The 25696-nt window shown below is 42.1% G+C and overlaps 2 protein-coding genes across 19 annotated transcripts in view; both read right to left on the bottom strand.

Annotated features, from left to right (window-relative positions):
• The window catches only part of txnrd2.2 (thioredoxin reductase 2, tandem duplicate 2), a 37047-nt gene extending 20923 nt beyond the window's left edge, over window positions 1-16124 (bottom strand). The window contains exons 1-8 of one of the 3 annotated variants that reach the window (XM_054773319.1): window positions 16074-16124; window positions 11296-11356; window positions 11158-11214; window positions 10781-10925; window positions 10335-10409; window positions 5278-5356; window positions 4934-4996; window positions 4645-4715 (exon numbers count right to left, since the gene is read on the bottom strand). In XM_054773319.1, coding sequence (XP_054629294.1) covers window positions 4645-4715; window positions 4934-4996; window positions 5278-5356; window positions 10335-10409; window positions 10781-10925; window positions 11158-11214; window positions 11296-11356; window positions 16074-16124 — 602 coding nt within the window. Of the gene's footprint in view, window positions 1-4644; window positions 4716-4933; window positions 4997-5277; window positions 5357-10334; window positions 10410-10780; window positions 10926-11157; window positions 11215-11295; window positions 11362-11852; window positions 11870-11951; window positions 12054-16073 lie in introns of those variants that run through there. The other 2 variants (XM_054773316.1, XM_054773317.1) reach the window with 2 other exon arrangements.
• The window catches only part of arvcfb (ARVCF delta catenin family member b), a 270971-nt gene continuing 257884 nt past the window's right edge, over window positions 12610-25696 (bottom strand). For 14 of the 16 annotated variants that reach the window (XM_054773300.1, XM_054773299.1, XM_054773302.1 and 11 more), the window contains 3 exons: window positions 24154-24245; window positions 20644-20756; window positions 12610-17410 (listed from right to left, as the gene is read on the bottom strand). In XM_054773300.1, coding sequence (XP_054629275.1) covers window positions 20655-20756; window positions 24154-24245 — 194 coding nt within the window. In that variant the 3' untranslated portion in view covers window positions 12610-17410; window positions 20644-20654. The remainder of the gene's footprint in view (window positions 17411-20643; window positions 20757-24153; window positions 24246-25696) is intronic. The other 2 variants (XM_054773306.1, XM_054773308.1) reach the window with 1 other exon arrangement.

Below are 25696 nucleotides of genomic sequence, written 5' to 3'. Positions count from 1 at the left end.
ATTGTGAACGTTTATGTCCTTTAATGTAAATACGGTGATCATATTATTACAACCAGTTCTCACTATGACACAGTGCAACGCAACACCATCTTCTAATTTGCCATGACATATGTACATGTCATTTTTATGGACGATGTGGGAGACAAAGAGTGAGCAAAAAAAACAAGAAAAGCTAAACTAATATGTTTAGAAATACAAATTACATCTCTTTTGCTTCTTTTGTGTTTTTTGTAATGTCACAAACAGGACAGAGCCAGCCATCGAGGCCCGCAGCAGCACCTGCTGCTCGTTGAGAAGAGCCATACGTTATTTCATGTTAAGTTTCCAAAAGTGTCCGGTAAGACCAGAAAAAAGAAGGGTCTGAACACTTGCTAAATATAGCGGCAAAGTCGCTAAGTTGGCAACACTTACCCCTCCTGCCATGTCCTCTTATTCTCTGGCAGACTCATGTCAGGGTTTGTTTCCCTCCTCAAGGGTACCTTGACGGTGCTCAAGGAGCAGACTAGTCCCATCTTCCATGTTTGGTCCATAGTGGGATATCATGCAGGTATACTTAATGTTGTGGCTAGTTAGTGTGTGGTCCAGGTGAACAACACATCTAATACAAAGCTAAGATCCATGGCTATGAGAAGGGCTCATTGCTATCATTTAAACTAATCCCTGCAGATGGGGTGTGCCATGTTCAGGGCTCAAGTCCACATTTAAGACTACTGAGTGAAGCCCATCACCCGCATGCAGGAGGCCCCACTCTCACTTGTTTTTAACAAACCTCCTTCCTCAGGACTGCATGTGCCTGACAGCTCAGAGTGCCTGCAGCAAATCCTGTCCTTTTCCATGTTTAACACTAACTCCTAAAAAGCCCAATGCCCCTTGTCCGTGTGTCGGTGTAATGCACAGGTGCACTTATCACTATTGTGAAAGGCTTAAAGAAGCTCAAGTAAAGAGCTTCAGTTGGATTCTACACTTTCATCAACCAGAAAACATCTCATTTCCCCTACCCCTTCTGCCTCATCCCCACTGTGTCTGAGTGTATTTCACACTGGTCCAGAGTCACTACAGTGGCTCAACTACTGCTAACCCCACTGACCTTTTTCCAAGAATGGTGACATGCCTAGGCAGTCAGGTATGAGCCACAACAATGGCAAATTATGACACTTCATTCCTGTACTTAATGAGTTGATTTTTGCATTATTTTCACTGTCCAAATGCAATAATACATAATAGTAACATAATAGTAACAATAGTAGCTGAGCTAGCTTCTTTATAACAAGGTTTCAAGATATTTTACAGGGAAGGTCAGTTGAGCTCCATCTGCAACAGTATTACCGTATTTTGAAACATCAAAGTTCGAACTTCTGGTAGATTTAGCAAAATATATTTATGGAAAAAAAACAGATCCATTGTATTATTGAGTAAAATCAAGTCTGTATAGTTCAGATATGTTTGGTACAATTTTCCCCAGAATCCCAGCTCCATGAAGAAATTAAATTTTTCAAGGGCAACAAAAATAGGCTCTGATCAAACAAACAAATGTGAATTTTCATTTCTCAGTTTAATTTCCTCTCAGTGTAACTTCAGAATTTGTAGGGATTGACTAATCACAGACGAATAATTCCAATACTGTACTGCCCATTTAAACATTCATATAAATGTATTATTAATAATAATAATTAGACTAGACTAGAATTAATTAATTCGACTAATATCCATGCAACAGCAGAGCTTCCCATTCATTCATTTATTGTGGTGGCTAATCATGAATACATTTAAACTGCCACAAATAGACTCTGCGCTACCTGTTTGCACCTGTAAATTTAGCTTGTCATTACAACTCGGCAGTCTTTTCCACAGAAAAAAAAACAAACCTACATGCACGTGCGTCATTGCCGATTATAAAAACTAGAAGATAATGTCATTTATAATGCGATAATGTGTTTTCTCCAGTTATTAAGACAATATTAGTACCTCAATAAATGTCATACTGCAACTTACTATCATGCAACCTGCGGACACCGCAGCGTCATGTGGATCCTGTGCATGGAACAAAAACCGCACCTATGGATGGCCAATGAAAATTTGGGTATGTCCATTCTTCTGTCTTTCAATTTGGTAGCAATTTGTTGTGCTTTTTCACAGTTTCGATAAGTTTGTAAGATGATCTACTCCTCTTGTGTCCAGGTCAATTTTCAGAGCACAATCACCGCCTTACTGGCACGTGCTCAGTGTGTTGTACTTCTGGCAGGATGAAGGCAGTGGCTTCAGGCCCAGGGCCAGATCTGTCACTCAGGTGTGTACGTGCTCCAAGGCCTATTAGACACCCATCACTCACCTGGACTTCCACCTCCCACACCAACCCTGACCTCACCTGCACAGATGACAGCTCTGTAGCAAAACAACCTCAGTTCTTGCCGGCATGTACGGTGCCAGTCTTCTGGAAAAACCTAAAGCTATTGAATACCTTTCATACTATGAAAAAGACCTCCTGGGCTCAAGTGGTATTTCTGAGTGGTTAATTTTGCTTTATACACAAAAGGTTTGTGAAACTGTTGAATATTCCAGTGGTAATTGTTTTAGACATGTTACAGTGCACTTACCCTCTACAGCACATGCACACCAGACCCTTGCTCACTGTAGGTATCTTTGTATTGCCACCAAGTGGTGGAAAAGCTCAATAGCAGACTATGCATCACATCAAATTGTATTTAAAAGAGCAAAAACATCTGCCAAGACAATAATTTGAGGAAGCAAATTGTACACTCTCACAGATACACATATCCTATCTCAAACCAAAACAAATCAAATAATACATAAATCAACATAATACATATTAGCGATTCAGCATTCACGGCCCTGCACATTTTTTAAATGTCTGTTTTATCAGCAGAAAACACATCTCATTCACCATAAGTTGGTAATAACTTATAACTACATGGTACTACATGTGATATGTACAGCATTCATGTACCACTGCCAAAAAAGGCCACAATTTTCACATGTTTATGTCTTCCCTGATGATGTTTTTTTTCAGCAAGCATTAAGATCGCACACTTTTTTCTGTGGTCATTGAACGCACCAGTGTGCTGCCACTGGCTACACCATGACTCAAATTCCATCTATTCATTGATCACCTTATATTATCATCCATTTGTGCATTTTATACATTAAATATATTGAATGGGTGTGAGACATGTTTAGGGCTTAAACCTGGATTGTGCATTTAGCTTGTTAGCTTCCGTCAATAGTGAACAATGACAATTGAAGAGAGAAGGTTCTGGAGCTGAACCTAATCAACACCTATCAATTACGTACAAGATGTTCACCATTCGATGATAGTCGTGGAATGTAACCCCTCCAAAAAGTGGGGATCTACTGTAGTAGAGAATATACAGGGTCAGGCAAAATGATCTGACACATTTGTAGGTTAAATAAAAGGCAATTAAAGCAAAGAAACAGAAAAGTGTTTTTATTTTCGAAAAGTACATATGCCATTTTGCTTTGTTTCTTTATGATGCCATTGTTTTTCGTTTCTTTTTCAGTTGCTGCCATGAATTGGACTGGTGAGCATCGCACTTTCATTGTGGAAACGTTTATCAAAACAAACAAATCTGTAACTGCAACACAACGAGCGTTCCGTTTGCACTTCAATCTTGGTAGACATGATCCCGTACCAGCTGGAAACACCATCTTGTTATGGGTTACCAACTTCAGAGCTACTGGATCTGCATTGAGTGTGTGGACAGTAATGGATCCCATTGGACTGATTTAATTTTTAAAACATAATGAAACAGAATGGCATTATATATACTTTTCAAAAATAAAAACACTTTGTTTCTTTACTTTATTTGCCTTTTATTTAACCTACAAATGCGTCAGATCATTTTGCCTGACCCTGTACATAATTTCTCAGTAACTGTAAAGTACTAAACTTGAAAAAAGTACAAAAATACTTGTCCAACATCAACCTACACTGTATCTGTCACCATGATGCAAACATGGTAGACCACAACCAGTCACTGTCTGTGCACTGCGTCAAGAGGAATTGTCTAGGATAGACCAATTAACCAGGCGATGACAGGAGCTAAATGGTTGGATTAAAGGCCTTGTTCCGAATAAGTCAGGATTCTTGTCACTAATCTGAATCATGAAGGTGAGGACAGGCTTAAAGGAAGAGAAGAACAAAGTGATATACCGATGCGTGTTAACAGCGTGTGACAGCGGGATGTGGCATGTCAACAACTGAGGTGACGCCATGGGTAGTGCACATCCTTACGACTGCAGTTTTTGCCAGTGTTAAAATACATAACAGAGTGCAACACTAAAATATACAGCATGGTTACACGTAGTCTGCGGTTGAGGCCGGTTGGATGTACTTTGAAACGCCTTTGGAGACCTCTTAGGGTAGACAAATTCAATTCATGGGTAACAACTCTGGTGGACATTCCTGCAGTCAGCATGCCTACTACACGCTCCCTCAACACTTCCAGCATCTGTGGCATTGCGCTGTGTGATAACACTGCACATTTTGGTGTGACCTTTTACTATAGCGAGCCTAAGAAACATCTGCGCAGTAGTCATGCTCTCTAATCAGCATCTGGAAGTGGTGTGTTTATATTTTTGTTCAGTGTACATTTATGACATGCTTACGTTTTTCCAGGTGATTCTTTTAGCCAGAATATGTCGTCACTGGTGATGCCATGTTCCACTGCTCCAGGTATCTGCAATAAAAAGTTAAACCTCTGAGGGGAATCGACCCAATGAGTTGAACAGGGACAATTTTGCTCCTAAAAATGAGATTTCTTTAGTCTTATTAGTGTGCAAGTACAACTCTTCTGCGCCATTTTACTGGTTGGACCTTGTTTGTATAAGACAACCAAGCTTGGCGCTGACAAAGAGAGACATCCTGTGAGTGACTGATGCGAACAATGATACTAACATTTGTGGGGAATTTGGGTCGTCCACCTGTAGCAATCACAATGTTCTTGGCAGTCAGGGTCATCTGCATGAAAGGAGAGAAGGATGTGAAGTAACAGTCATTGTTCATATCCTTAGAAAAACAAGGAAATGTCAGATGAAGAAGGCAAGTGGTCTCCAAAGTATTTTCACTATATGCTTTCAGGAAAATGTTAGCTTCATCATTCCCAGCAGGTACGCATAGTTCTTTATTTAATTTATATTTCACAAGCAAGGTTGCATTTTACTACATTTTATTCAGTGACACTTCCAATGTTATTCACTTCGATATGGAAATAAATGTATTGCTGAGAGTTAGCGACCAACCTCCTTCCCTGCTTTCGTGAGTGCTGTGACCGTATGCTCATCTACCAGGCTTCCTTTCATGTTCAGATACTTCACCTTCCTACAAAAGAAACAAAATAAATCTGCTTGAACTTACATATGCAGTGATGTACTCACACGAGGCTAATTATACCGTGCTTGGGCCAAATTCACACCTAAAGTCCGGCACATGTGGCTAGTGTCAGTGCTCTGATCCTTGCTGTTCGGTACACACTTCCCCTCCTTTGGCACAATTGGAAGAGGTGGGCCAAGGCACGGCACGATTGCATCACGACCGCGTCATTGAATGACTATGATGCGATTGCTCCTCGCAGGTTCTTAATACAGCCGTACAGAAGTGCTTGGACAAGCAAATGGTCAGAAACACAAGTGGTAGTTTTGTCATTCTGGCTCTACTGTATCATGAAATTTGTATATTATTTTGAGTCATTTTAATGGCTTTTATTATCACATGAAGAGTTTAGCCCAACTACCCCATAAACACATAATCGTTGGGCCGACGTCAGCCCGATGTATGCAACAAGGTCAGGCAGACGACTTTTAGTGCAGTCCGGCCGACGGAAACAGCTTAAACTGCATACAGTTTTTTTTTTTTTTTTTAGGAGAACAGCCTTCTGGTGGTTCCAAAATGAAAACTCATATTCCATTTAATTGGAATGAAATGTTATTATATAACATTCATTTCTTAATGAAAAGACTCCCCTGCTCCATCCATCCATCCATCTTCTACCGCTTATCCGAGATCGGGTCGCGGGGGCAACAGCCTAAGCAGGGAGGCCCAGATCTTCCTCTCCCCGGCCACTTCGTCCAGCTCCTCCCGGCGGATCCCGAGGCGTTCCCAGGCCAGTTGGGAAACATAGTCTCTCCAACGTGTCCTGGGTCTTCCCCGAGGTCTTCTACCGGTCGGACTTGTCCTGAACACCTCCCCAGGGAGGCGTCCGGGAGGCATCCTGACCAGATGCCCAAGCCACCTCATCTGGCTCCTCTCAATGCGGAGGAGCAGCGGTTCTACTCCGAGTCTCTCCCGGATGACAGTGCTTCTCACCCTATCTCTAAGGGAGAGCCCAGCCACCCTATGGAGAAAAGTCGTTTCGGCCGCTTGTACCCGCGATCTTGTCCTTTCGGTCATTACCCAAAGCTCATGACCATAGGTGAGGGTAGGAACGTAGATCGACCAGTAAATTGAGAGCTTTGCCTTTTGGCTTAGCTCTCTCTTCACCACAACAGACCGATGTAGAGTCTGCATCACTGCAGACGCCGCACCAATTCGCTTATCGATCTCACGTTCCATCCTTCCCTCACTCGTGAACAAGACCCCAAGGTACTTAAACTCCTCCACTTGGGGCAGGATCTCATTCCCGACCTGGAGATGGCATTCCACCCTTTTCCAGGCGAGAACCATGGACTCAGACTTGGAGGTGCTGATTCTCATCCCGGCCGCTTCGCACTCGGCTGCGAACCGATCCAGTGAAAGTTGAAGTTCATGGCTTGATGAAGCCAGCAGGACCACATCATCTGCAAAAAGCAGAGACTCAATCCTGCAGCCACCAAACCGGAACCCCTCAACGCCCTGGCTGCGCCTAGGAATTCTGTCCATAAAAATAATGAACAGAATTGGTGACAAAGGGCAGCCCTGGCGGAGTCCAACCCTCACTGGAAACGGGTTCGACTTACTGCCGGCAATGCGAACCAAACTCTGACACCGGTCATACAGGGAACGAACAGCTTGAATTAGCTGGTCCGATACCCCATACTCCCGGAGTACTCCCCACAAAATTCCTCGAGGAACACGGTCGAATGCCTTCTCCAAGTCCACAAAACACATGTAGACTGGTTGGGCAAACTCCCATGCACCCTCAAGGACCCTGCTGAGAGTGTAGAGCTGCTCCACAGTTCCACGACCAGGACGAAAACCACACTGCTCCTCCTGAATCCGAGATTCAACTATCCGGCGGATCCTCCTCTGCAGAACCCCTGAATATACCTTACCAGGGAGGCCGAGGAGTGTGATTCCACGATAGTTGGAACACACCCTCCGGTCCCCCTTCTTAAAAAGGGGAACCACCACCCCGGTCTGCCAATCCAGAGGTACTGCCCCCGATGTCCACGCGATGCTGCAGAGTCGTGTCAACCAAGACATGCCTACAGTATCCATTGCCTTAAGGAACTCCGGGCGGATCTCATCCACCCCCGGGGCCCTGCCACCGAGGAGCTTTTTGACAACCTCAGCAACCTCAGCCCCAGAGATAGGAGAGCCCACCGTGGAGTCAACAGGCTCTGCTTCCTCATCGGAAGACGTGTCGGTGGGATTGAGGAGGTCTTCGAAGTATTCTTTCCACCGATCCACAACATCCCGAGTGGAGGTCAGCAGCACACCATCCCCACCATACACGGTGTTGACTGTGCACTGCTTCCCCCTCCTGAGACGCCGAATGGTGGTCCAGAATCTCTTCGAAGCCGCCCAGAAGTCGTTCTCCATGGCTTCTCCGAACTCCTCCCATGTCCGAGTTTTTGCCTCAGCGACTGCCAGAGCCGCAGACCGCTTGGCCTGCCGATACCTGTCAGCTGCTTCCGGAGTCCCATGAGCCAAAAAGGTCCGATAGGACTCCTTCTTCATCTTGACGGCATCCCTCACCACTGGTGTCCACCAACGGGTTCTGGGATTACCGCCACGACAGGCACCAACCACCTTACGGCCACAGCGCCGATCAGCTGCCTCGACAATAGAGGCACGGAACATCGCCCATTCAGACTCAATGTCCGCCACCTCCCTCGGAACATGGTCGAAGCTCTCCCGGAGGTGGGAGTTGAAACTCCTTCTGACAGGGGACTCTGCCAGTCGTTCCCAGCAGACCCTCACAATACGTTTGGGCCTGCCAGGTCTGACCGGCATCCTCCCCCACCATCGGAGCCAACTTACCACCAGGTGGTGATCAGTTGACAGCTCCGCCCCTCTCTTAACCCGAGTGTCCAAAACATATGGCCGCAAGTCCGATGATACGACCACAAAGTCAATCATGGAAGTGCGGCCTAGGGTGTCCTGGTGCCAAGTGCACATGTGGACACTCTTATGCTTGAACATTGTGTTTGTTATCACGCCTCTCCAGGTCTCACTGTCGCTGCCAACGTGAGCATTGAAGTCCCCCAGCAGAACAAGGGAATCGCCTGAGGGAGCACTCTCCAGTACTTCCTCTAGAGACTCCAAAAAAGGTGGGTATTCTGAACTGCTGTTTGGCGCATAAGCACAAACAACAGTCAGGACCCGTCCCCCCACTCGAAGGCGGAGGGAAACTACCCTCTCGTTCACCGGGTTAAACTCCAACATGCCGGCCACAAGCCGGGGCGCAACAATAATTGCCACCCCTGCCCGTCGCCTCTCACTGCTGGCAACGCCAGAGTGGAACAAGGTCCAACCCCTCTCAAGAGGACTGGTTCCAGAGCCCTTGCTGTGCGTTGAGGTGAGTCCGACTATATCTAGCCGGAACTTCTCAACCTCATGCACCAGCTCAGGCTCTTTACCTACCAGAGAGGTGACATTCCATGTCCCTAGAGCTAGTTTCTGTAGCTGAGGATTGGACCGCCAAGGTCCCCGCCTTCGGCTGTCACTCAGCTCACTCTGCACCCGACCCCTTTGGCCCCTCCCATGAGTGGTGAGCTCATTGGAGGGGGGACCCATGTCGTCTCTTCGGGCTGTGCCCGGCCGGGCCCCATGGGCGTAGGCCCGACCACCAGACGCTCGCCATCGTGCCCCTCCTCCAGGCCTGGCTCCAGAGGGGGGCCCCGGTGACCCGCGTCCGGGCAAGGGAAAACGTGGTCCAATGTTTTTTGTCATCATAGAGGTCTATTGAGCTACTCTTTGTCTGATCCCTTACCTAGGACCTGTTTGTCGTGGGTGACCCTACCAGGGGCATAGAAACCCCTGACAACTTAGCTCCTAGGATCATCGGAACACGCAAACTCCTCCACCACGATAAGGTGGTAGCTCAGGGAGGAGAGACTCCCCTGCTAAATAAGACAAGTACAAAACAGTGAACTCTAACAAAATACATGTAGATATATTAAATATACACTTAAATAAAACATGTACAATATTGGTAAGCGGGTGAGAGATGCTTCCACCCCTGACCAACGAGCTGCATAACGGAGGATACTGTGTGACGCTATTGCATGCAGTGGTAGCTGTTTAGGTTCAGGATGTTCTAAGACTTTTGTCCAGTAAATTAAGTCAAGGACCAGATGTCCCCACTACTGAGCCTTTAGCTGGACGGGCTAGAGAGCTGCAGCCTGATGATGGAGGACTTGGTCGAGCCAGACGGTGGCTCTTTTACGAAACAGAGCCAAAGACAAGCGCATCAAGAGGCACAATAATGCCTACCAGAGAGACTCGCTATGCAGAAACACCCAGTCTTGAAACTATACCACAAGACCTTACACAAAAAGTTCTGACCAGAAAAGAGGTAATTGGAGCCTGAATGTATCTGTTTGGTCCAAGTATGACCAAGTGTACAGTAGATCCCCACTTTTTGTGGTTACATTCTGGGACCACCACAGGATGGCAAAACCCCCCTCCAATCCCTCCTGCTACCTTGACATTGCCGCTCTCCACGGGTTTCGGATCAACATTTTTGCCATAAAAGTGACTAATGTAATTATTAGATTAGATTCAGCTCCAGAACCCTCCCCCGTCTCTCTTCAATTGCCATTCTTTACTCACAACACAACCCAGGTTGAAGCCCTAAATATGCCTCACACACTTATTAAACACATTTAAATTATAAAAATGTATAGGTACTCCCCACTATTGAATGATAATGTAAGATGATTGATGAACAAATGGAATCGGGAGTCATGGTGTAGCCAGTCACTGCACACAACTATGGTGCGTTCAAGGACTGATGAATAAAGGGCTTTCTAACACTGGTTTATGTATGCTGTACATTTACCTGTAACATTGAATTTTTTTATTTTTTTAACCAAAAGTTGCCAATTTGTAATATGAACGAATAATCACTTTGATTGCTATAATATATGTAACTGACTTGTCTTGGAGCTGAACACGGTGACCCCAGTTCAGAGACCGGACGTGGTTCTGAACTGCCTCGGCCATGGTAGCCCTGCAAGCACATGAGAAAATTACAACACAGACCATACAGAAACACGGCCAAATACAAAAACCTGCTGTATCAACAAATCAGTGTGTTGCCGTACAGGTTTGGGTTGCAATTGCAAAAGAAAAAAAAAAAAAAAACAGAAAAGTAACCCTAATAAAAAAAAATACTCTTACACAGTAAATTGTGTACAGTACGCAGTGAACGTATGGTGTTACTATTATGTAAAAATGTCCCTACTCATATGTACTGTATCTATCACAGGGGTAATAACGAACTTATTTGTACTTCTGCAATAACGTCACTAGATGGTGCTGTTCAGTCATTCATGAACTTGCTTGCTCAACCGTCATGCTGTTAAAGTCTTCAAACCTTACCAGTCGTGTGAAATTGGTCCTGAAATCTGCCAACCATACTTCCTGGCATCTTTGACTGCCGTACCAAGCAGAGCCGCCTGGTGCATGAGCTTCTTAGGTATGCAGCCAACATTAACACACGTGCCACCAAGCCCCCACTTGGTGCCTGGATGGAGACGTATACACACTAATTTCATGCATTTAAATGAACAAAGTTGTACAAGTACTCTACTCTCAAAACGTTAGGGCTATTCCGTTTTAGGGTGAACGTAAAATGCACTACAATCTTTGATCAATTCTTCGGTGTCGTCTTTGTCTCATGATGACAAAATGTGAACATGTCTTACAACATACCCGACATTGTGTGAGTAGTGCAGGGATTAGTGTTGTGTGTTCACCTTTCGCAGAGGGCTCCACATAGTCCAAAACAGCAACGTTCAGTCCTAGCTGTGCAGCTGTTGTAAACAACACACATTACCATGAAGTTACTACGCAGATGCTGATGTGCATTACGGCTTCTTGACTACAGTTCTCACCTTCTTTGGAACAAGCCAGCCCTCCTGAACCCCCTCCAATAACCACCACATCATAGTCATACTTTCCTGCATGAACACATCCGATAACAGTCAATAACAGTGTTGGGAGTTACTAATGCCGTCAGTTTCCCAGTAACGAGTAAGCTAATTAATTACCACTAGAAACGTTACAACGCCTTTAACGTTACCGCCAGTGAAATGTGGCGCGTGATTATGCACTGATATCTGTATCCACAGACTGGATGCCGCTTCAGTCACCATTGTTCACTACTACTCAGAATGTTAAATAGCTAGTCAATAAGAGTTGGGGTTGCTTAATATCTGGGAAACGCTGCCGACGAGCGTTTTGGTGGAGAAGCAAGTCACGAGCTCAGCCTTAATCGTATGAAACATTTTCAACAGCACAAACACTATAAAATAAAAACCGAATTATTTTCATATTTGTAGCATTTAACTCAAATGTGTCGTTTGAATGACACTTGCGAGACTAATCAGAGTACCAGCAATAAATACAAATAGTCAAAGAATGTCAGACTGTCAAGAAGTAAGACTTTCACCTCCGTGGCGATTTAAACGAAAATCTTCCTTAGTTGCAAAAGTACCGTCAACTTTAAACCCAAACTTTTGTATTTACTCCATTTGCACTACACTGTTACCCGTCAAGTGTCTGGTCAAAAGACGACACCAGCTGCTTGATTTCCATCGGTGCCTGCCTCTACAGAGGGCCGCCATGTTGTTATTATGAAAGGAAGGACCCCGACTGTCTATATGGTGTTCATAGCGTTGCCGGATGAAAATGATTAATTTCATTTCCGATGTAATATTCCATCTCACCCGAATAAAATATGCACTGCCACTGATTGTAACAACTTTTTAGTCAAATACCGAATAGATACCGTAATGACGCTAATATTATACTACTTTTAGGAAGAAATATATATTGACAGAATACAGAGTTGCAGAACAAAGTAAGTGTGTCACTGCATTGCAGATGCACATAACATGAACCCCTGCATTAAATAGTTTAAAAGCATATTTATGCAGTTTTTATTTTATTTTAGAAAAACAACGAAACAACAGGCTTTTCCAGTTACATTGGTGGTCACTTCACTTTTATTTTACATTTTTTCCAGACCTGCTTAAGTTAACATTTGGCCAAAGAATTGTAATAGTCAATTTCCACATCAAAACTGTGCCACTACATTTTTCCAGGAAGAGTAATTTAATAAGTGATTAAATTATGAAACGATTAAAAATGATAGCATATCCAGGTGTAGCATAGCAATAGAAATAAGGCACACAGGCAAACACCACTATCTTTCCAGGCATGATTTATTGAAAACACACCAAATGTATACTCTACAAACCAGCATGTTTCTGTTATGTTTAACAAGTGTAATATCTGCATGTGGGTATTAGTAAGATTAAAGTAATACATTCTGTCACTGTGGCATCGCTTCTTCTCGCTACTAAAGCATGAACAAATTCACTCGTCTAGGAAAATTAAAACCGTTTTGATTGATCCTAACTTTTGTAAAACTTTAAAATATACAATGCTTTACAAGGCAGAAACCCACAGCCTAAACTACTAGGAGTTGGGGGAAGGTGGGAGAGGGCATTGCATGGATGAGACCAGTGTGATAGAGTGGAGGAAATAATCATTGGATCCTCTGCTGATTTTGAAAGTTTAACCTCTTACAAATATATATACACAGAGATAAAGAACATCATTTCAATGAAGGTTATTATTAATTTGCATTGCCCTGTGTCTATCATTACATTACTCTCACCTTTAGGTTGTGGATGGATCTGCCATGACCATGACCGAAAAAGGCAAAAAAGATGTGAAGGGAGCAAAAACTTCAAGTTGCCAAGCAACAGCCCCAAAACTATTAGTCTTTAGAGAGCGTGGACATCTGTGCTTGCTAACAAGGGTGTCTCCACCACTATGTTTTGCTTTATTTTTCTCAATCAAATACTAATTTATTTATGAATGAACTTACAAAACCAGCAGGGGATCAAATAATTATCCCCCTCACTGCATAAGAGAGGGGAGGAATAAGGTTATACAAAAACACACATCTTTATCTAGCATGGAAAAGATTAAGGCACATGATAGGTACAAACACGTCTGCTACTGAGAAGTACACTGACTTTATTTTGACAAACTTGAATCAGTTATATCTACACTGACTGGTAGGCTTGATTCGATGTGTGTGTCCGCGTCCTGTTGTGTGTTTAAACAGCACAGTTGTGTGGCGCTTCATTTCATAAATGCACACTGTCACACAACCAACACATGCTTCTGTTCATGTTAATACAACTGCTTTGGTCGCGGTGCTGCAGAGGCAGTCAAGGACAGCCGGTCACACGTATTTTAAGATGAAAACACACACTTCTGAGGACCAACAAAAGAGACGTTGGGTCTTATTATATTTTTAACTCTGGACTTATTGATACAGGTTGTTTTATTTTTATTTTTTTGTCGTTTATTGAGTTTTAACATAACACACACCTTTGTAAACACTGTGTAAAATATGCAAGCTCTTAGAAAATCACGTCACAAAGAAAAACGTCAATGCAGGCACATGCCATTCGCCAGGATGACGTACGAATGATACAAAAATGTCCGTCTCCGCTATATGCCAACTCGGGAGAAAGACTGAGACTGTTCACACAACCGTCAAAGTTGTGTGTGGAAAAATGGCAATATGACTCCATATCACGCTGCTTTTCCAAGTCTACACTGACCACCCTGAAACTTTGCAAAAATATATACTATATGACCTTTTTATACTTGCTTTTTTACAGTGTGATCCTTCATTTTGCCTCAAACCATTCACATCCATTTGGATTTTCTCTTGCTGCATGTCAATAATAGGGTGAAACCACAAAAAACAAACAAACAAACAAAAAAAAACTGGCACTTGAAAAGAATATGCACATCTGTACACTGTTTTTGTCATGCACACAACAGAACATTTCTCTTAAGTGAGAAGAAAAAAATCATCAGTTTCATTTCTTGACCTTTCTTTGCCCTTGGAAACAACACATTCGAAATATAAATAAGTGATGATCTGCATAAATGGACTATATGTGACACAGATGTAGGTTATTACTTGAGCCTCGGAGATGTGCTTCCAAATGAGCTTTTTTTCTTAATTTTTTTTAACCACAATATACATGTATGTAAAAGTTGACCAACATGGAAAAAAAAAAGAGTTCAGATCTATTTTTGACCAAAACAGCCATCTTCCTTGCCATATCTTGATACTGTGTTTTTTTTAATACGCATCACTGACACAGAGCCACAAATCAGAAAAGCCCAGCAAGTGTGTTGTCATGTGACACTCATTTCTTGTGTTGTCATTTCATTGACACGTCTTAGCCATGCCTTGCTGTCACTTTCTTTTGCCCAGAGCACAACCTGCAAAGGCTTCACTTTATAGAATGAACCACTAATTCCAAAGCATCTCAGTGCACTTTTCTTCCAACACAGTGAAGCAAATGAACTGGAAAGGCTGAATTATGCTACACTGACTCCTCTCCCTAAAATATCCACAGGCAGAGCATTTCCCAAAAATTCAAACGCTGCTCCAACGGCAACACAGACCACAGAGCTGATTTTTATTTTCTTTTTAGTACAGTAACCCCTCGTTTATTGTGGAACTCACTGTAAAAACTAAAAGTAGGATTTATAAATAGAATATTTTTGTAGTTAGAGCACAGAAAACCTGTTTACAACTTTCTAAATATGGTTTTTAACATTATTAGAGCCCTCTAGACATGAAACAACACCCCTATAGTCACATTTACACTCGTATTAGCCAATATAGTAGACATAAGAACAGGAAATAAGCCATTTAAGACATAAATAAGACTCAAGCTTGTGTGTGTTGCTATAAATGTGTTCCCAAGGGGAGCTGAGTTGACAGGCAGTGGCGTCGGGGGGTTCAGAGCTGCCTTTTAGCTTGGCCGCAACAAGTTTAGGGATTATTGTGCCTGTTGTGAGATAATTCAAACCTGCTACAAAAGCCAGTTGTTATGGCAATCAACAGTCTGGTGCTTGTGTGTCTCACCTACCATTACAGTAACATCACTGAATCCTAGTGACCAGTGTAGAATATTACACATCAACCCAGTGTCATTGAATGCATCTTCTAAATGACTTATATATCAGTTCATTTACCCACTTTTATGGTTGAAAATATTTAATTTAGGCATTAAATACATAAAATAGAAAATGTGACGGATAATAGGCCGTATTCAACCACAAAGCAGCATGATTTATTGATTAATATATTTTTTTAAATTCGTGATAGAGTGAAGCCGAAAAATTCGAAGCACGAAGTGGCGAGGGATGACTGTACATCATTTTTTGTTTTTTCCCTCCATCAAAACAACAGAAAGAATTACAGCAAATTGAGTAGCATACAATTAAAGTGACTATTGTTTGAAAAGGGGTCGCACGGTGGTCAAGTGGTTAGCATGTTGGCCACACAGTCAGATCGTCGGGAAGACCTGGGTTTGAATCTCCATTTGGGCCTCTCTGTGTGGAGTTTGCATGTTCTCCCCGTGTGTGCGTGGGTTTTCTTCCTCCCACATTCCAAAAATATGCATGTTAGGTTAATTGGAGACTCTAAATTGTCCATCGGTATGAATGTGAGTGTGAATGGTTGTTTGTCTATATGTGCCCTGCGATTGGCTGGCGACCAGCCTCTCGCCCAAAGTCAGCTGGGCTAAAATGTGCCGCATACCCCCACGACCCTAGTGAGGACAAATCGAATGGAAGAAAGAATGGAAGAAAATCGATGGATGGATCCGCGCATATTCTGGATTAATCATTTGTGACCTTGCAAATACAAAGATTTTTGTGTGTATTTTTTTTTTAATTAAATAAAATTTTTGTCCAAAAACACATCACACTCACCTGAAGTCACTAATATTTTATAAATATGTGATCACAAAGGGAAAATGTACAGCATACAAGTGCCACTCCACAATTTTTACGTTTATGTCTTTTATACTTCACTGATAATGTTTTTTCGCCAAGAGTTGAGATGTCACACTTTGTTCGGCGGTCCTTGAACGCACCATAGTTGCATGCTGTTAAGGTAAAATGAAACATTGACTGTATAACTTTGTTGTGTTGTTTCCACAGGTCAATAAATCCATCTGTTCATGGATCATCTTACATTATCATTCATTAGTAATGAGTACAAATACATTTTATACTTTAAAAGGCTTAAACTTTTTTGGGGGTGGGAGGCATGTGTCAAAAACAGACATTTTTATTGGCCTATCATTTTCTCGAATTGAACTCCTGCGTAAAGCGAGGATCTACTGTCGTTCCAGCTCCAACAACGATCTGGATGTCGCTTCAGTCGCTATCGTTCACGACAACTACACGGGGAACTAAGGAGATAGTCAACGAGAGTTGTGGTTGCTCACTCTTAGGGGAACACTGCCCGCTGGTGTTTGGGTGCAGAATTGCAGCGCACGCTGACGAGCTATAACAGGGTGAAGTCACAGTCAGAAGTGTCGGCATAGTGAGTCCGCTGTAGTATAATTCAGCCTTTTACTTCATGATTTTTGGGAGTACATGTTCGTCCACTATGTTACAGCTCCTCCCTTTTCTTTAGCACCCCTCCCCCATCTGACATCCAGTAACTTTCAAACACGCCAATCCAATCCTGCTCACAAAAATCACACAAAGCTACACAACAAACTGAAATCCCACAAAAACTGAATTATTCCTTCCTGCCGTAGGTTTCCTTTTCATCACACGTTCCTTTCCCATTCACGTCCCCCACCTCACTTTGTCACGTCCATAACTTCACCTCGGGTGCCTTTATGTCACCAGTACTGTAGCGCTCCAAACTGTAGAATTCACATGCTGTCCAGTGGGAATGTAGAAATGTAAAAGCAGTAGGAATAGTCACTTCATATCTTTTTTTTTCTTTTTATGCTGGTCGCTGTTCTGATCATCGGCGTTATTAATATTTTTAAAATCCTCTATCTGTACAAAGTTCAGCTCCCAACATGAGCTCTGTATGAAATGGCAGTGGTAATGTGAGAGATCCTCCTGTTGTGTCACTCTGTCGCTTCTTTAAGCCTGGAACACAACAAATCAAACCATTAGAGACATACAACATTGTAAATACATTTTTTGAGAGATAGTCTACAAATAAAACCTATTATTACATATTAGAAAGAAGAATAAGAAGAGGAGAAAGTATCAGTTCATTCACGTGCTTAAACAGACTTCTTTACGGCCTGCATCCTACGTCCTTGAGTCACAGAAAACAACGACTTAGCTGTACCTCCTAGCCTTTTTTGTTATTTGGTAGTTTGACTTTTTGTGTGTCGTGCCGCTCTGTGTGACTTTATCTTTTGTTCATGAAAGACTTTAATGAACTAACCTGCTTCCATGTCCTTGCATGCCGGGGTAGCACTACACAAAATAATGGCAAAAAATACGATCAAATATATTGTCATTATTGAGATGCACCCATATTATTTATGTTCTTTTTCTTACGCTACGTGACTAACTCACATGGTAATAAGCTGGCATGATGAAGCTATTGTACCTCTAATCACCATGCCTTTAAAATCAGCAAGGACAAGTGGAGGCATGAGAGATGGAAGTAATTGTCTGATATTGATTAAAATCACGAGAGGCTCTGAATGAGGTGGAATGACTTACCTTAGTTCATTCTAACAATGTACGTCTTTGGACTCAAGCAGGAAGACCACACTGAATAGAACCACTGTCACTATATTTATACTATATTCATGATACACTTAGGTTGAAATCAAATAAAGAGAGAAAAATGATGACAATGACTTTGAGCAGCATCACAGAAAGGTCAACATGAAGCTTCAGACACATGAGAGTCGGTCAGTAGATAGAATGGCACACAAATAAACACGTGAGAGTGGAATGGACACTTAGAGCATAATACTCATAGAATGTGGACATTAGGTGATGACAATGAGCACCCAACAATCACCACTACTATAAAATGTTCAGTTGCTGTAGTATACAGCTTTTGATGATTGCAAATAAAGGTTATAGAGCAGCAGTGTCTAAACCTGCGGTGGGGACACTTTCATACATTTTGTTCACTAAAGATGCTAAAACCAACTCAGTGTAGGTCAATATATGCCTGAATTATCTGAATAAAATTGATCTTAGCTTTATGTTGTAGGTGACAAAGCGAATGCGTGTGATATCTAATAATAGATCTCACTTATGATTCATTTTATTATTATAGTATCACCATCCTAAGGCTGGACACACTATGTGTTTAAGCTAATTAATCAACCACACACAAATAGTGCTTTGAGGACAAGACGCACAAGTAAAGTTGTTCAGTGACACCTGCAAAAAGTTAGTACGTACCCCATGAACGTGATAGCCACTTCCCAGTGGGACAAAAAAGAGCTCCAAACTAACCGCATTGCTTGTTTGTTCTATCAACAAAATGCCACTGGGGTAAAAAGTCACATTTGGAGTCCAAAGACCAGAAGGTAGACGGATATCTCTAGCTAGCTAGCTATCACGCTTGGAAGGACCCAGATGCACGGACACTGGCTGGAGAGGAACTGTGCTTTGCTGTGTTTGCTCTTTTCCTAGCTGCAGCTAGCCAGTGACAGACAGGCAAAACGTGTAAACAAAGACGCAAGAATAGTCGAACAGCAATAGGTTTGGTAAGGGAGTGACCAAACACGCTGGCATCGATTGGCATGGCCTGTGTCAAGCTCAATACAAGACACGTCATTTTGTTGGCAACCCTACGTGACACCGCAGACATGTAGGATTTGCCGCTGCACGGCGATCCTTTTTGTGATCGCCTTTGAAAGGCGTTTATCGGCACACTCCGGTCACATGTTTTCTTATGGAAATCGGCCGATGTCGATCGGTGGCCTATCGATCGCAGCATCCCTCGTGTAAATATCTTGTTTTGCTAAAACACAAAGATAATAAATAGCTCTGCTATCATGGATGACTTACGGTATTCAAAACTATTCACATTTGCGAGGCTGAAATCAGAGGATGTTTGCATTTTTAAATTAAAAAATGATTGACTGAATACCAAAACAGTTGTCGATTAATTGTATAATCGATTAATCAATGATTCATCATTGATTGCAGCTCTATAAGGTACACCTGCACAATGTGATGACATTGTTTTCCATTCAGACATTTATTTATGGCGGTCCGCCACAAATACATTTAGTGCTACCTGTTAGCGCTTGCTCATAAACACATTATAATGGGACTGCGTGTAGCTTTTGTAGCTTACAGCTCCCTACAGTGGATGACATTGTAGCACTGCTTCTTAACACACCTCATATGCACCCGGTCGGCCAGGGAATAAAAAGCAGCAGGCCAACTAAGAGACTTTGTCGTTATATTTAGCGAGTATTCAGATCCCTCTTGATCATGTTTTTTCAAAAAAGTGACGAGCGACAAATCTAGCTACTTTCTTTCTGGTCTAATTGGAGATTGTTGGGGACTCGAACATGGAAGCACGTATCGCCCACGTAAAAAAAATAGAACGTATTGCTCAACCTAGCATGATGTAGTGCAATTCTACACCACTGAAAATGGAAAAAAAACACACCACTAGTAAGAAATATGATGTTCAATCAATGCTTCCCATATGCCAATCGAAATGAAGACTGCTTATCTTTGTGAAGGCAGATTATTTTAACACAGTTGTTCTGTTCCATTATCATTAGATTGTGCAGGTCTACCACAACTATTATAAATCAATAATGATAGCAACAAGCTGAATTTCTGTGAACTTTTTAACAACCCATTGGAATAAAATTTGACGCAGGATTTTGTTAAATTTTACAAAAAAGGTCTTGTATGACATTTGTCATGCTATCAGTCGTTCATAGCATGTTGGAACTACGAAATGTGTGCACAAAATGTTGTAAAAACAGTGAAAAAGCACTAAACTTAAGATTCAATTACGTTATGCGTATTATTGTGTTTCTTTTTTCAAGCAACCTATTTGGCTCTGACATTTCTTTTTTGACATTTGCATGTACACTCTCTAGTTTACAAACTTGGTAATATCCTGGTAAAACCCTCAAGAGATTTAAACATATTTCCGTGAGGAAAAGGAGTGAGATGTGTGCATACAGTGAAACCAGCTGACATCTCTACTTCTCTGTTGCAGGTGCACAGTGACAGGTGATGTATGATGCATTTTGTGGAGGTGAGAGGAAACTAGATGCTATCAATGGACAAACAGGGAATGGAAAAGAGGTGCTGCAGTCCAACTTAGGGGTGAGGGTGGTTACTTTAGTGATTTTCCTTTTCAGACCTACCATGCATGCATTTAGACCCAGGAATCAACAGGCTGGGGCTTAACATCACAAGCGTCCACCAGACTGACCGCAGGCCTGTTACTCCTGATATAGTGTTTCCTACTTGTGTCATTCTGCGACCACAGGAGGGTTGGTTAAAAAACACAAAGCAAAACAAAAAGAGATCAATACATTAGACATACACATGCACCCAAGACAGAAAAGCCAGTGTTAATTTCCTGCCGTCGGCAAGCTAAAGAGGGAAACAAGTCAAAGCAACATGCAAAAGAAAGAGACATTGCTACAAGTTATGTTGTAATTTGGCAAAACATTCTGGAGGTACAGATGGCAGACTTAGAAGACGTATTTAGAGTAATGCTGAAAGGCTGTACACTGCCAATCATGATGATTATTCCCGCAGCCTTTCATTTAGGAGCTGAGCAAAGAATAACTGGAACCAACTGGCACTGAGCTTAAACATGAATATAAATAAGGGCGTGCCAAAAAAACTTTGCACTTTCCATTTAAATTGCAATGGTATTCCATTAGTTCTGGCTTTTCTCTGGGCACTGTGGCTTCCTGGTTAACTGGAGACTCCAAATTGCCCATCAGTGTGAATCTGAGTGTGATGTTTGTGTATATGATGAACGGCTACCAGTCTACACTGTGTGCACAATTATTAGGCAAGTCAGTATTTTGACCACATTCTCATTTGTATGCAAATTTTCCAACCCCAAGTTGAATAAACCTGAATGCCTGTCGGGTTTAAGCATGCCAGGTGATGTGCATGTGTGGCCTTAGGAGATCAACCCTTTATTAGGTGTGCACGATTAATAGGCAGCTTCTTTTCCTCTGGCAAAATGGGCCAGAAAAGAGACTTAACAGACTCTGAAAAGTCAAGAACTGTAACAAATCTTTCATAGGGATGCAGCACTCTTGAAATTGCCAATATTGCCAAGATATTAGGAGGCGACCACAGAACCATTCAATGTTTTAGTGCACAAAAGGGTCGCAAGAAACGTGTTGAGACAAAAACATGCAAATTAACTGCCACATATTTGAGAAAAATCAAACGTGAAGCTCTCAGGAACCCATTATCCTCCAGTGCTGTCATATTCCAGAAGTGTGATCTACCTGGAGTGTCCAGAAGTATGCTACATGGTGTTCAGTGCTCAGAGACATGGCCAAGGTAAGAATGGCTGAAACCCGACCACCACTGAACAAGACACACAAGTTGAAAGGGTATGACTTGGCCAAGAAATATCTGAAGGCTCTTGATGGACCAGAGGGTTGGGCCCGTGGCTGCATCAGCAATGAGCAGAGAGCTCCGTTCCAACTCGGATGCCAGCAAGGTGGATGTGGGATACTGGTAAGGGCTGGAATTATTAAAAGATGACCTTGTTGGGCCTTTTCAGGTTGAAGATGGACTCAAACTCAACTCCCAAACCTACTGCCACTTTTTTCACACAGTGGTACCGGAAAAAGTGTGCATCTTTCAAGAAGACCACGATTTTTATGCAGGACAATGCTCCTTCTCATGCATCCAAGTACTCCGCTGTTTGGCTAGCTAGCAAGGGTCTTAAAAAGGTCTTTAAAATAATAACATGACCTCCTTGCTCACCTGACATAAACCCTATTGACTACTTAAACGTAAGATTTACAGTGAAGAAAAAAGGTACACCTCTCTGAACAATGTCTGGGAGGCTTTGGTTGCTGCTGCACAAAAAGATGATCGTCAAATGATCAAGAAACTGACAGGCTCCATGGATGGAAGGCTTTTCCGTGTTATTGAAAAGAAGGGTGGCTATATTGGTCACTGCTTTATTTTTGGAAATGGCAAAAATATTGATTTGTAAAGTTTTTGTTGTTTGTTTATCATCCTGACTTGAAAAAAATGAAAATAGAGTAGTTAGATGGGAATATTTTTGTTTTTCTTCGAGTTGCCTAATAATTCTGCACACTAATAGTTGCCTAACAATTGTGCACAGAGAGATATTCTCAACAAAAGCTAAAACCTCACTTCCACTTCCTTAAATATTCAAGTTTGAGGTTTATTAACATTTTAGATTGACCTAGAGCACTGTTATTGTTAAATAATAAAACTAATAATCAATAATGCAAATTGCCTAATAATTGTGGACACAGTGTAGAGTAACAATACACCTCTACCTTATTGCATTAAATATATGTTTACAGTGTCATATATTGTACTGTATATACCACATGAACCTCAGGAGGCACATTGAGGGCTAAATGGACATTTAGGAACTATTTGCTGCCTTCAATTGATAGTCCCAAAGCATCTAACTAACACTAATACAAGTATAATGTGTACGTTAGAGCGGTGTTTCCCAACCTTTATTGCGCCAAAGCACATATTTTACATTGCAAAAATCTCACAGAATACCATTTCTAATACAATTTTTAACATTTTTAAATATTATTTAGAGTAAACCGGTTACTCAGTGTGCTGTGCTCTGCCACTGTCTTGTATAGTACATACCATGTTGCTGCTACTGGAACCTTAATTTCCCTGAGGGCACACACCCAGGGGAACAATGAAGTTCTATCTAATCAAATCTAATCAAATAATATTCTGACCGATTAAGTGAAGTTGGACTTATGGTCATGAGATGTGGGTAGTGACCGAAAGGACAAGATCGTGGGTACAAGCAGCCGAAGTGAGTTTCAGTGAGAAGCACTGTCGTCCAGGATAGACTCGGAGTAGAGCTGCTGCTCCTCCGCATCGAGAGGGGCCAGATGAGGTCGCTCGGACATCTGGTTAGGATGCCTCCTGGACGCCTCCCTGGGGAGGTTTTCAGCGCACGTCCAACCAGTAGGAGGCCTCAGGGAAGACCCAGGGCACATTGGAGAGGCTATGTCTCTCAACTGGGCTGTGAACGCCTCGGGATCCACCCAGAGGAGCTGGATGAAGCAGCGAGGGAGAGGGAAGTCTGGGCTTCTAGTCTTAGCCTGCTGCCCCCATGAACTGACGTCAGATAAGCGGAAAAAGATGGATGATTCCCCTCAGCGTACTTGATGGCACATTAGTGTGCCACGGCACTGTGGTTGGGAATGACTGCACTACAGTCCTCTGGACTATCACAGGGCAGATTACCAATCAGCTCTGCTATTAGCATCCTTTGGCAACAGTGTGAAGCCGGTATCATTGGTAGGCAAGTTTATGTTAAAGCGTCTGTCTTCTCGTTGGCAAGCATGTGTGGTTTCCATGAGAAGTGTTTTTATTTGAATCAATCTAACTTTAATTACTTCACAGACTGCAAAAGCTTCCACTTAATTAACGAGCGGCTCACAGATCTGAGGGTATTCACAGCCCTGAGCTGCAACCCAACGAAAAATTGCAATCTCTTTTAAAGTGTTGGTAGGATTAAAGGTTCTACTGAGGACCACCACAGAAAAACGTGGAGAGGAAGAAAGGAAACATAGTGAGTGGGAGATAGAATATTTCAATGAGACATAATTTCTTTATCCTCTATGCTAATCCTACTGAAGATCAAGTTCTACTTGTACCTTTAATGGCTCCCGTTCTGTCAGGTCCACTGAACTGTCGCCTGTCTTGTATTTGCAGTCTTTGTCCCTCTGGTCAATGGTGGAGTAACCATCTAATGAGGTCAGAGAAGGGCGGTCAGACACAGCAGACATGTGATACATACAGTACACACACTTGGCCATTTTCCAGCTCAATTCCTATTTTATGAAGGATTTCCTTAACTTATACAGGCGCAGACACACAATGCTCACACTTTTCCCATGATCTTCCATGTAAATGTTGTGATACATTTTTCAGTAGGGCAGAAACTCTGAACATGAGTAATATTTGGTCTTTAGGAAGCTTTTCATCAAAGCTCAACATCAACTCAACAGATACAAACGGTGGAAAAGATGAGCTGGGTTATTAAATGGAATATTCTAACACTTTGATACTTTTCAGGATATTACTCACTGGACAAGATACTTTCAAAACAGCCACAGGCACAACTGATGTTAGTGAAGCTCAAAGGATGCCTGCAGTCTTCCTATTACCTCACGGAGGTCAGGTTTTTGACTTTATAAATATGTTTCTCTCTGTAACTATTGGTAATTTAATTATCTGTGTGTTACTCTTTAAATCACCTTTTACCATGGCTTCAAAATACCACTGTGATTTATGCTTTACAGCGGAACCTCGGTTTTCCTGATGAATCCGTTCCAAAGGGTTTGTCTAAAACCGAAATGAGTGAAAACTGCAACAATTCTTCCCATAGGGAACAATGTAAATCCAATTAATGCTTCAACACAAAACACTTTGAGTACAGAACAGTTATAGTTTTTTACATGCAGAAAACATCAATGACGAATGAAAGGGATAAGGGTCATTCTCCCGAAAGGGGTACCAAAAGCGTGACCAATGTGTTCAAATAAAGTATTCAAACAAAGTATCACGTGTTTCAGTTTATGAAGAAAAACTTGAAAGAAAATATCTTCACCTTCCACGGAAACATGATGTAAAACAATAGTTCCCCACAGAGTATTCATTAGAAAAAAAATTATCAGTAGAAAATCGCCTCTCATGGACACTACGGCATATTTCTGATTTTGAATCAGTGCCACTTTCGTTATTGACTGAATTTCGACAAAAAAAAAAAAAGAGAAATAACCCGAAAATACCATTACTGCTAGAATAAGTTCCCAGTGTGTGCCAATGGAGACGTCTGCTCATTTGCATATACTCGACTCAATTTGAGTTACATTGTATGCTAACTACGTTGTTTACGTTAACGATGCATCACGTTATGTTGGAGTTTGGAGCCAAAGTACATGTTTTGGATGGAGCAAAATGCATTTGGTGCACAATGAGATTTTATACTTCGGAAACCACAGCAGCTGAAAGAAAAGTTCCCCCGTTTTGTATTATGTGTTTCATTGTCTTTTTGACACACTTCTGCATGTCACAAAATGGCGATGCGAAAAACAAGCTGAAAGAAAAAAACAACATCAGATCATGATTTATACACAACAGAAACAAAGTATTCGACAGTTTCCCCTGTTTAAACAATGTGTTTGCAGTATATTT

Source organism: Dunckerocampus dactyliophorus, chromosome 4, assembly GCF_027744805.1.
Source record: "Dunckerocampus dactyliophorus isolate RoL2022-P2 chromosome 4, RoL_Ddac_1.1, whole genome shotgun sequence".
NCBI classification, from domain to species: domain Eukaryota; kingdom Metazoa; phylum Chordata; class Actinopteri; order Syngnathiformes; family Syngnathidae; genus Dunckerocampus; species Dunckerocampus dactyliophorus.
The sequence above is the reverse complement of the archived record's forward strand: the minus strand, read 5'-3'. Positions and strand labels throughout refer to the sequence as shown.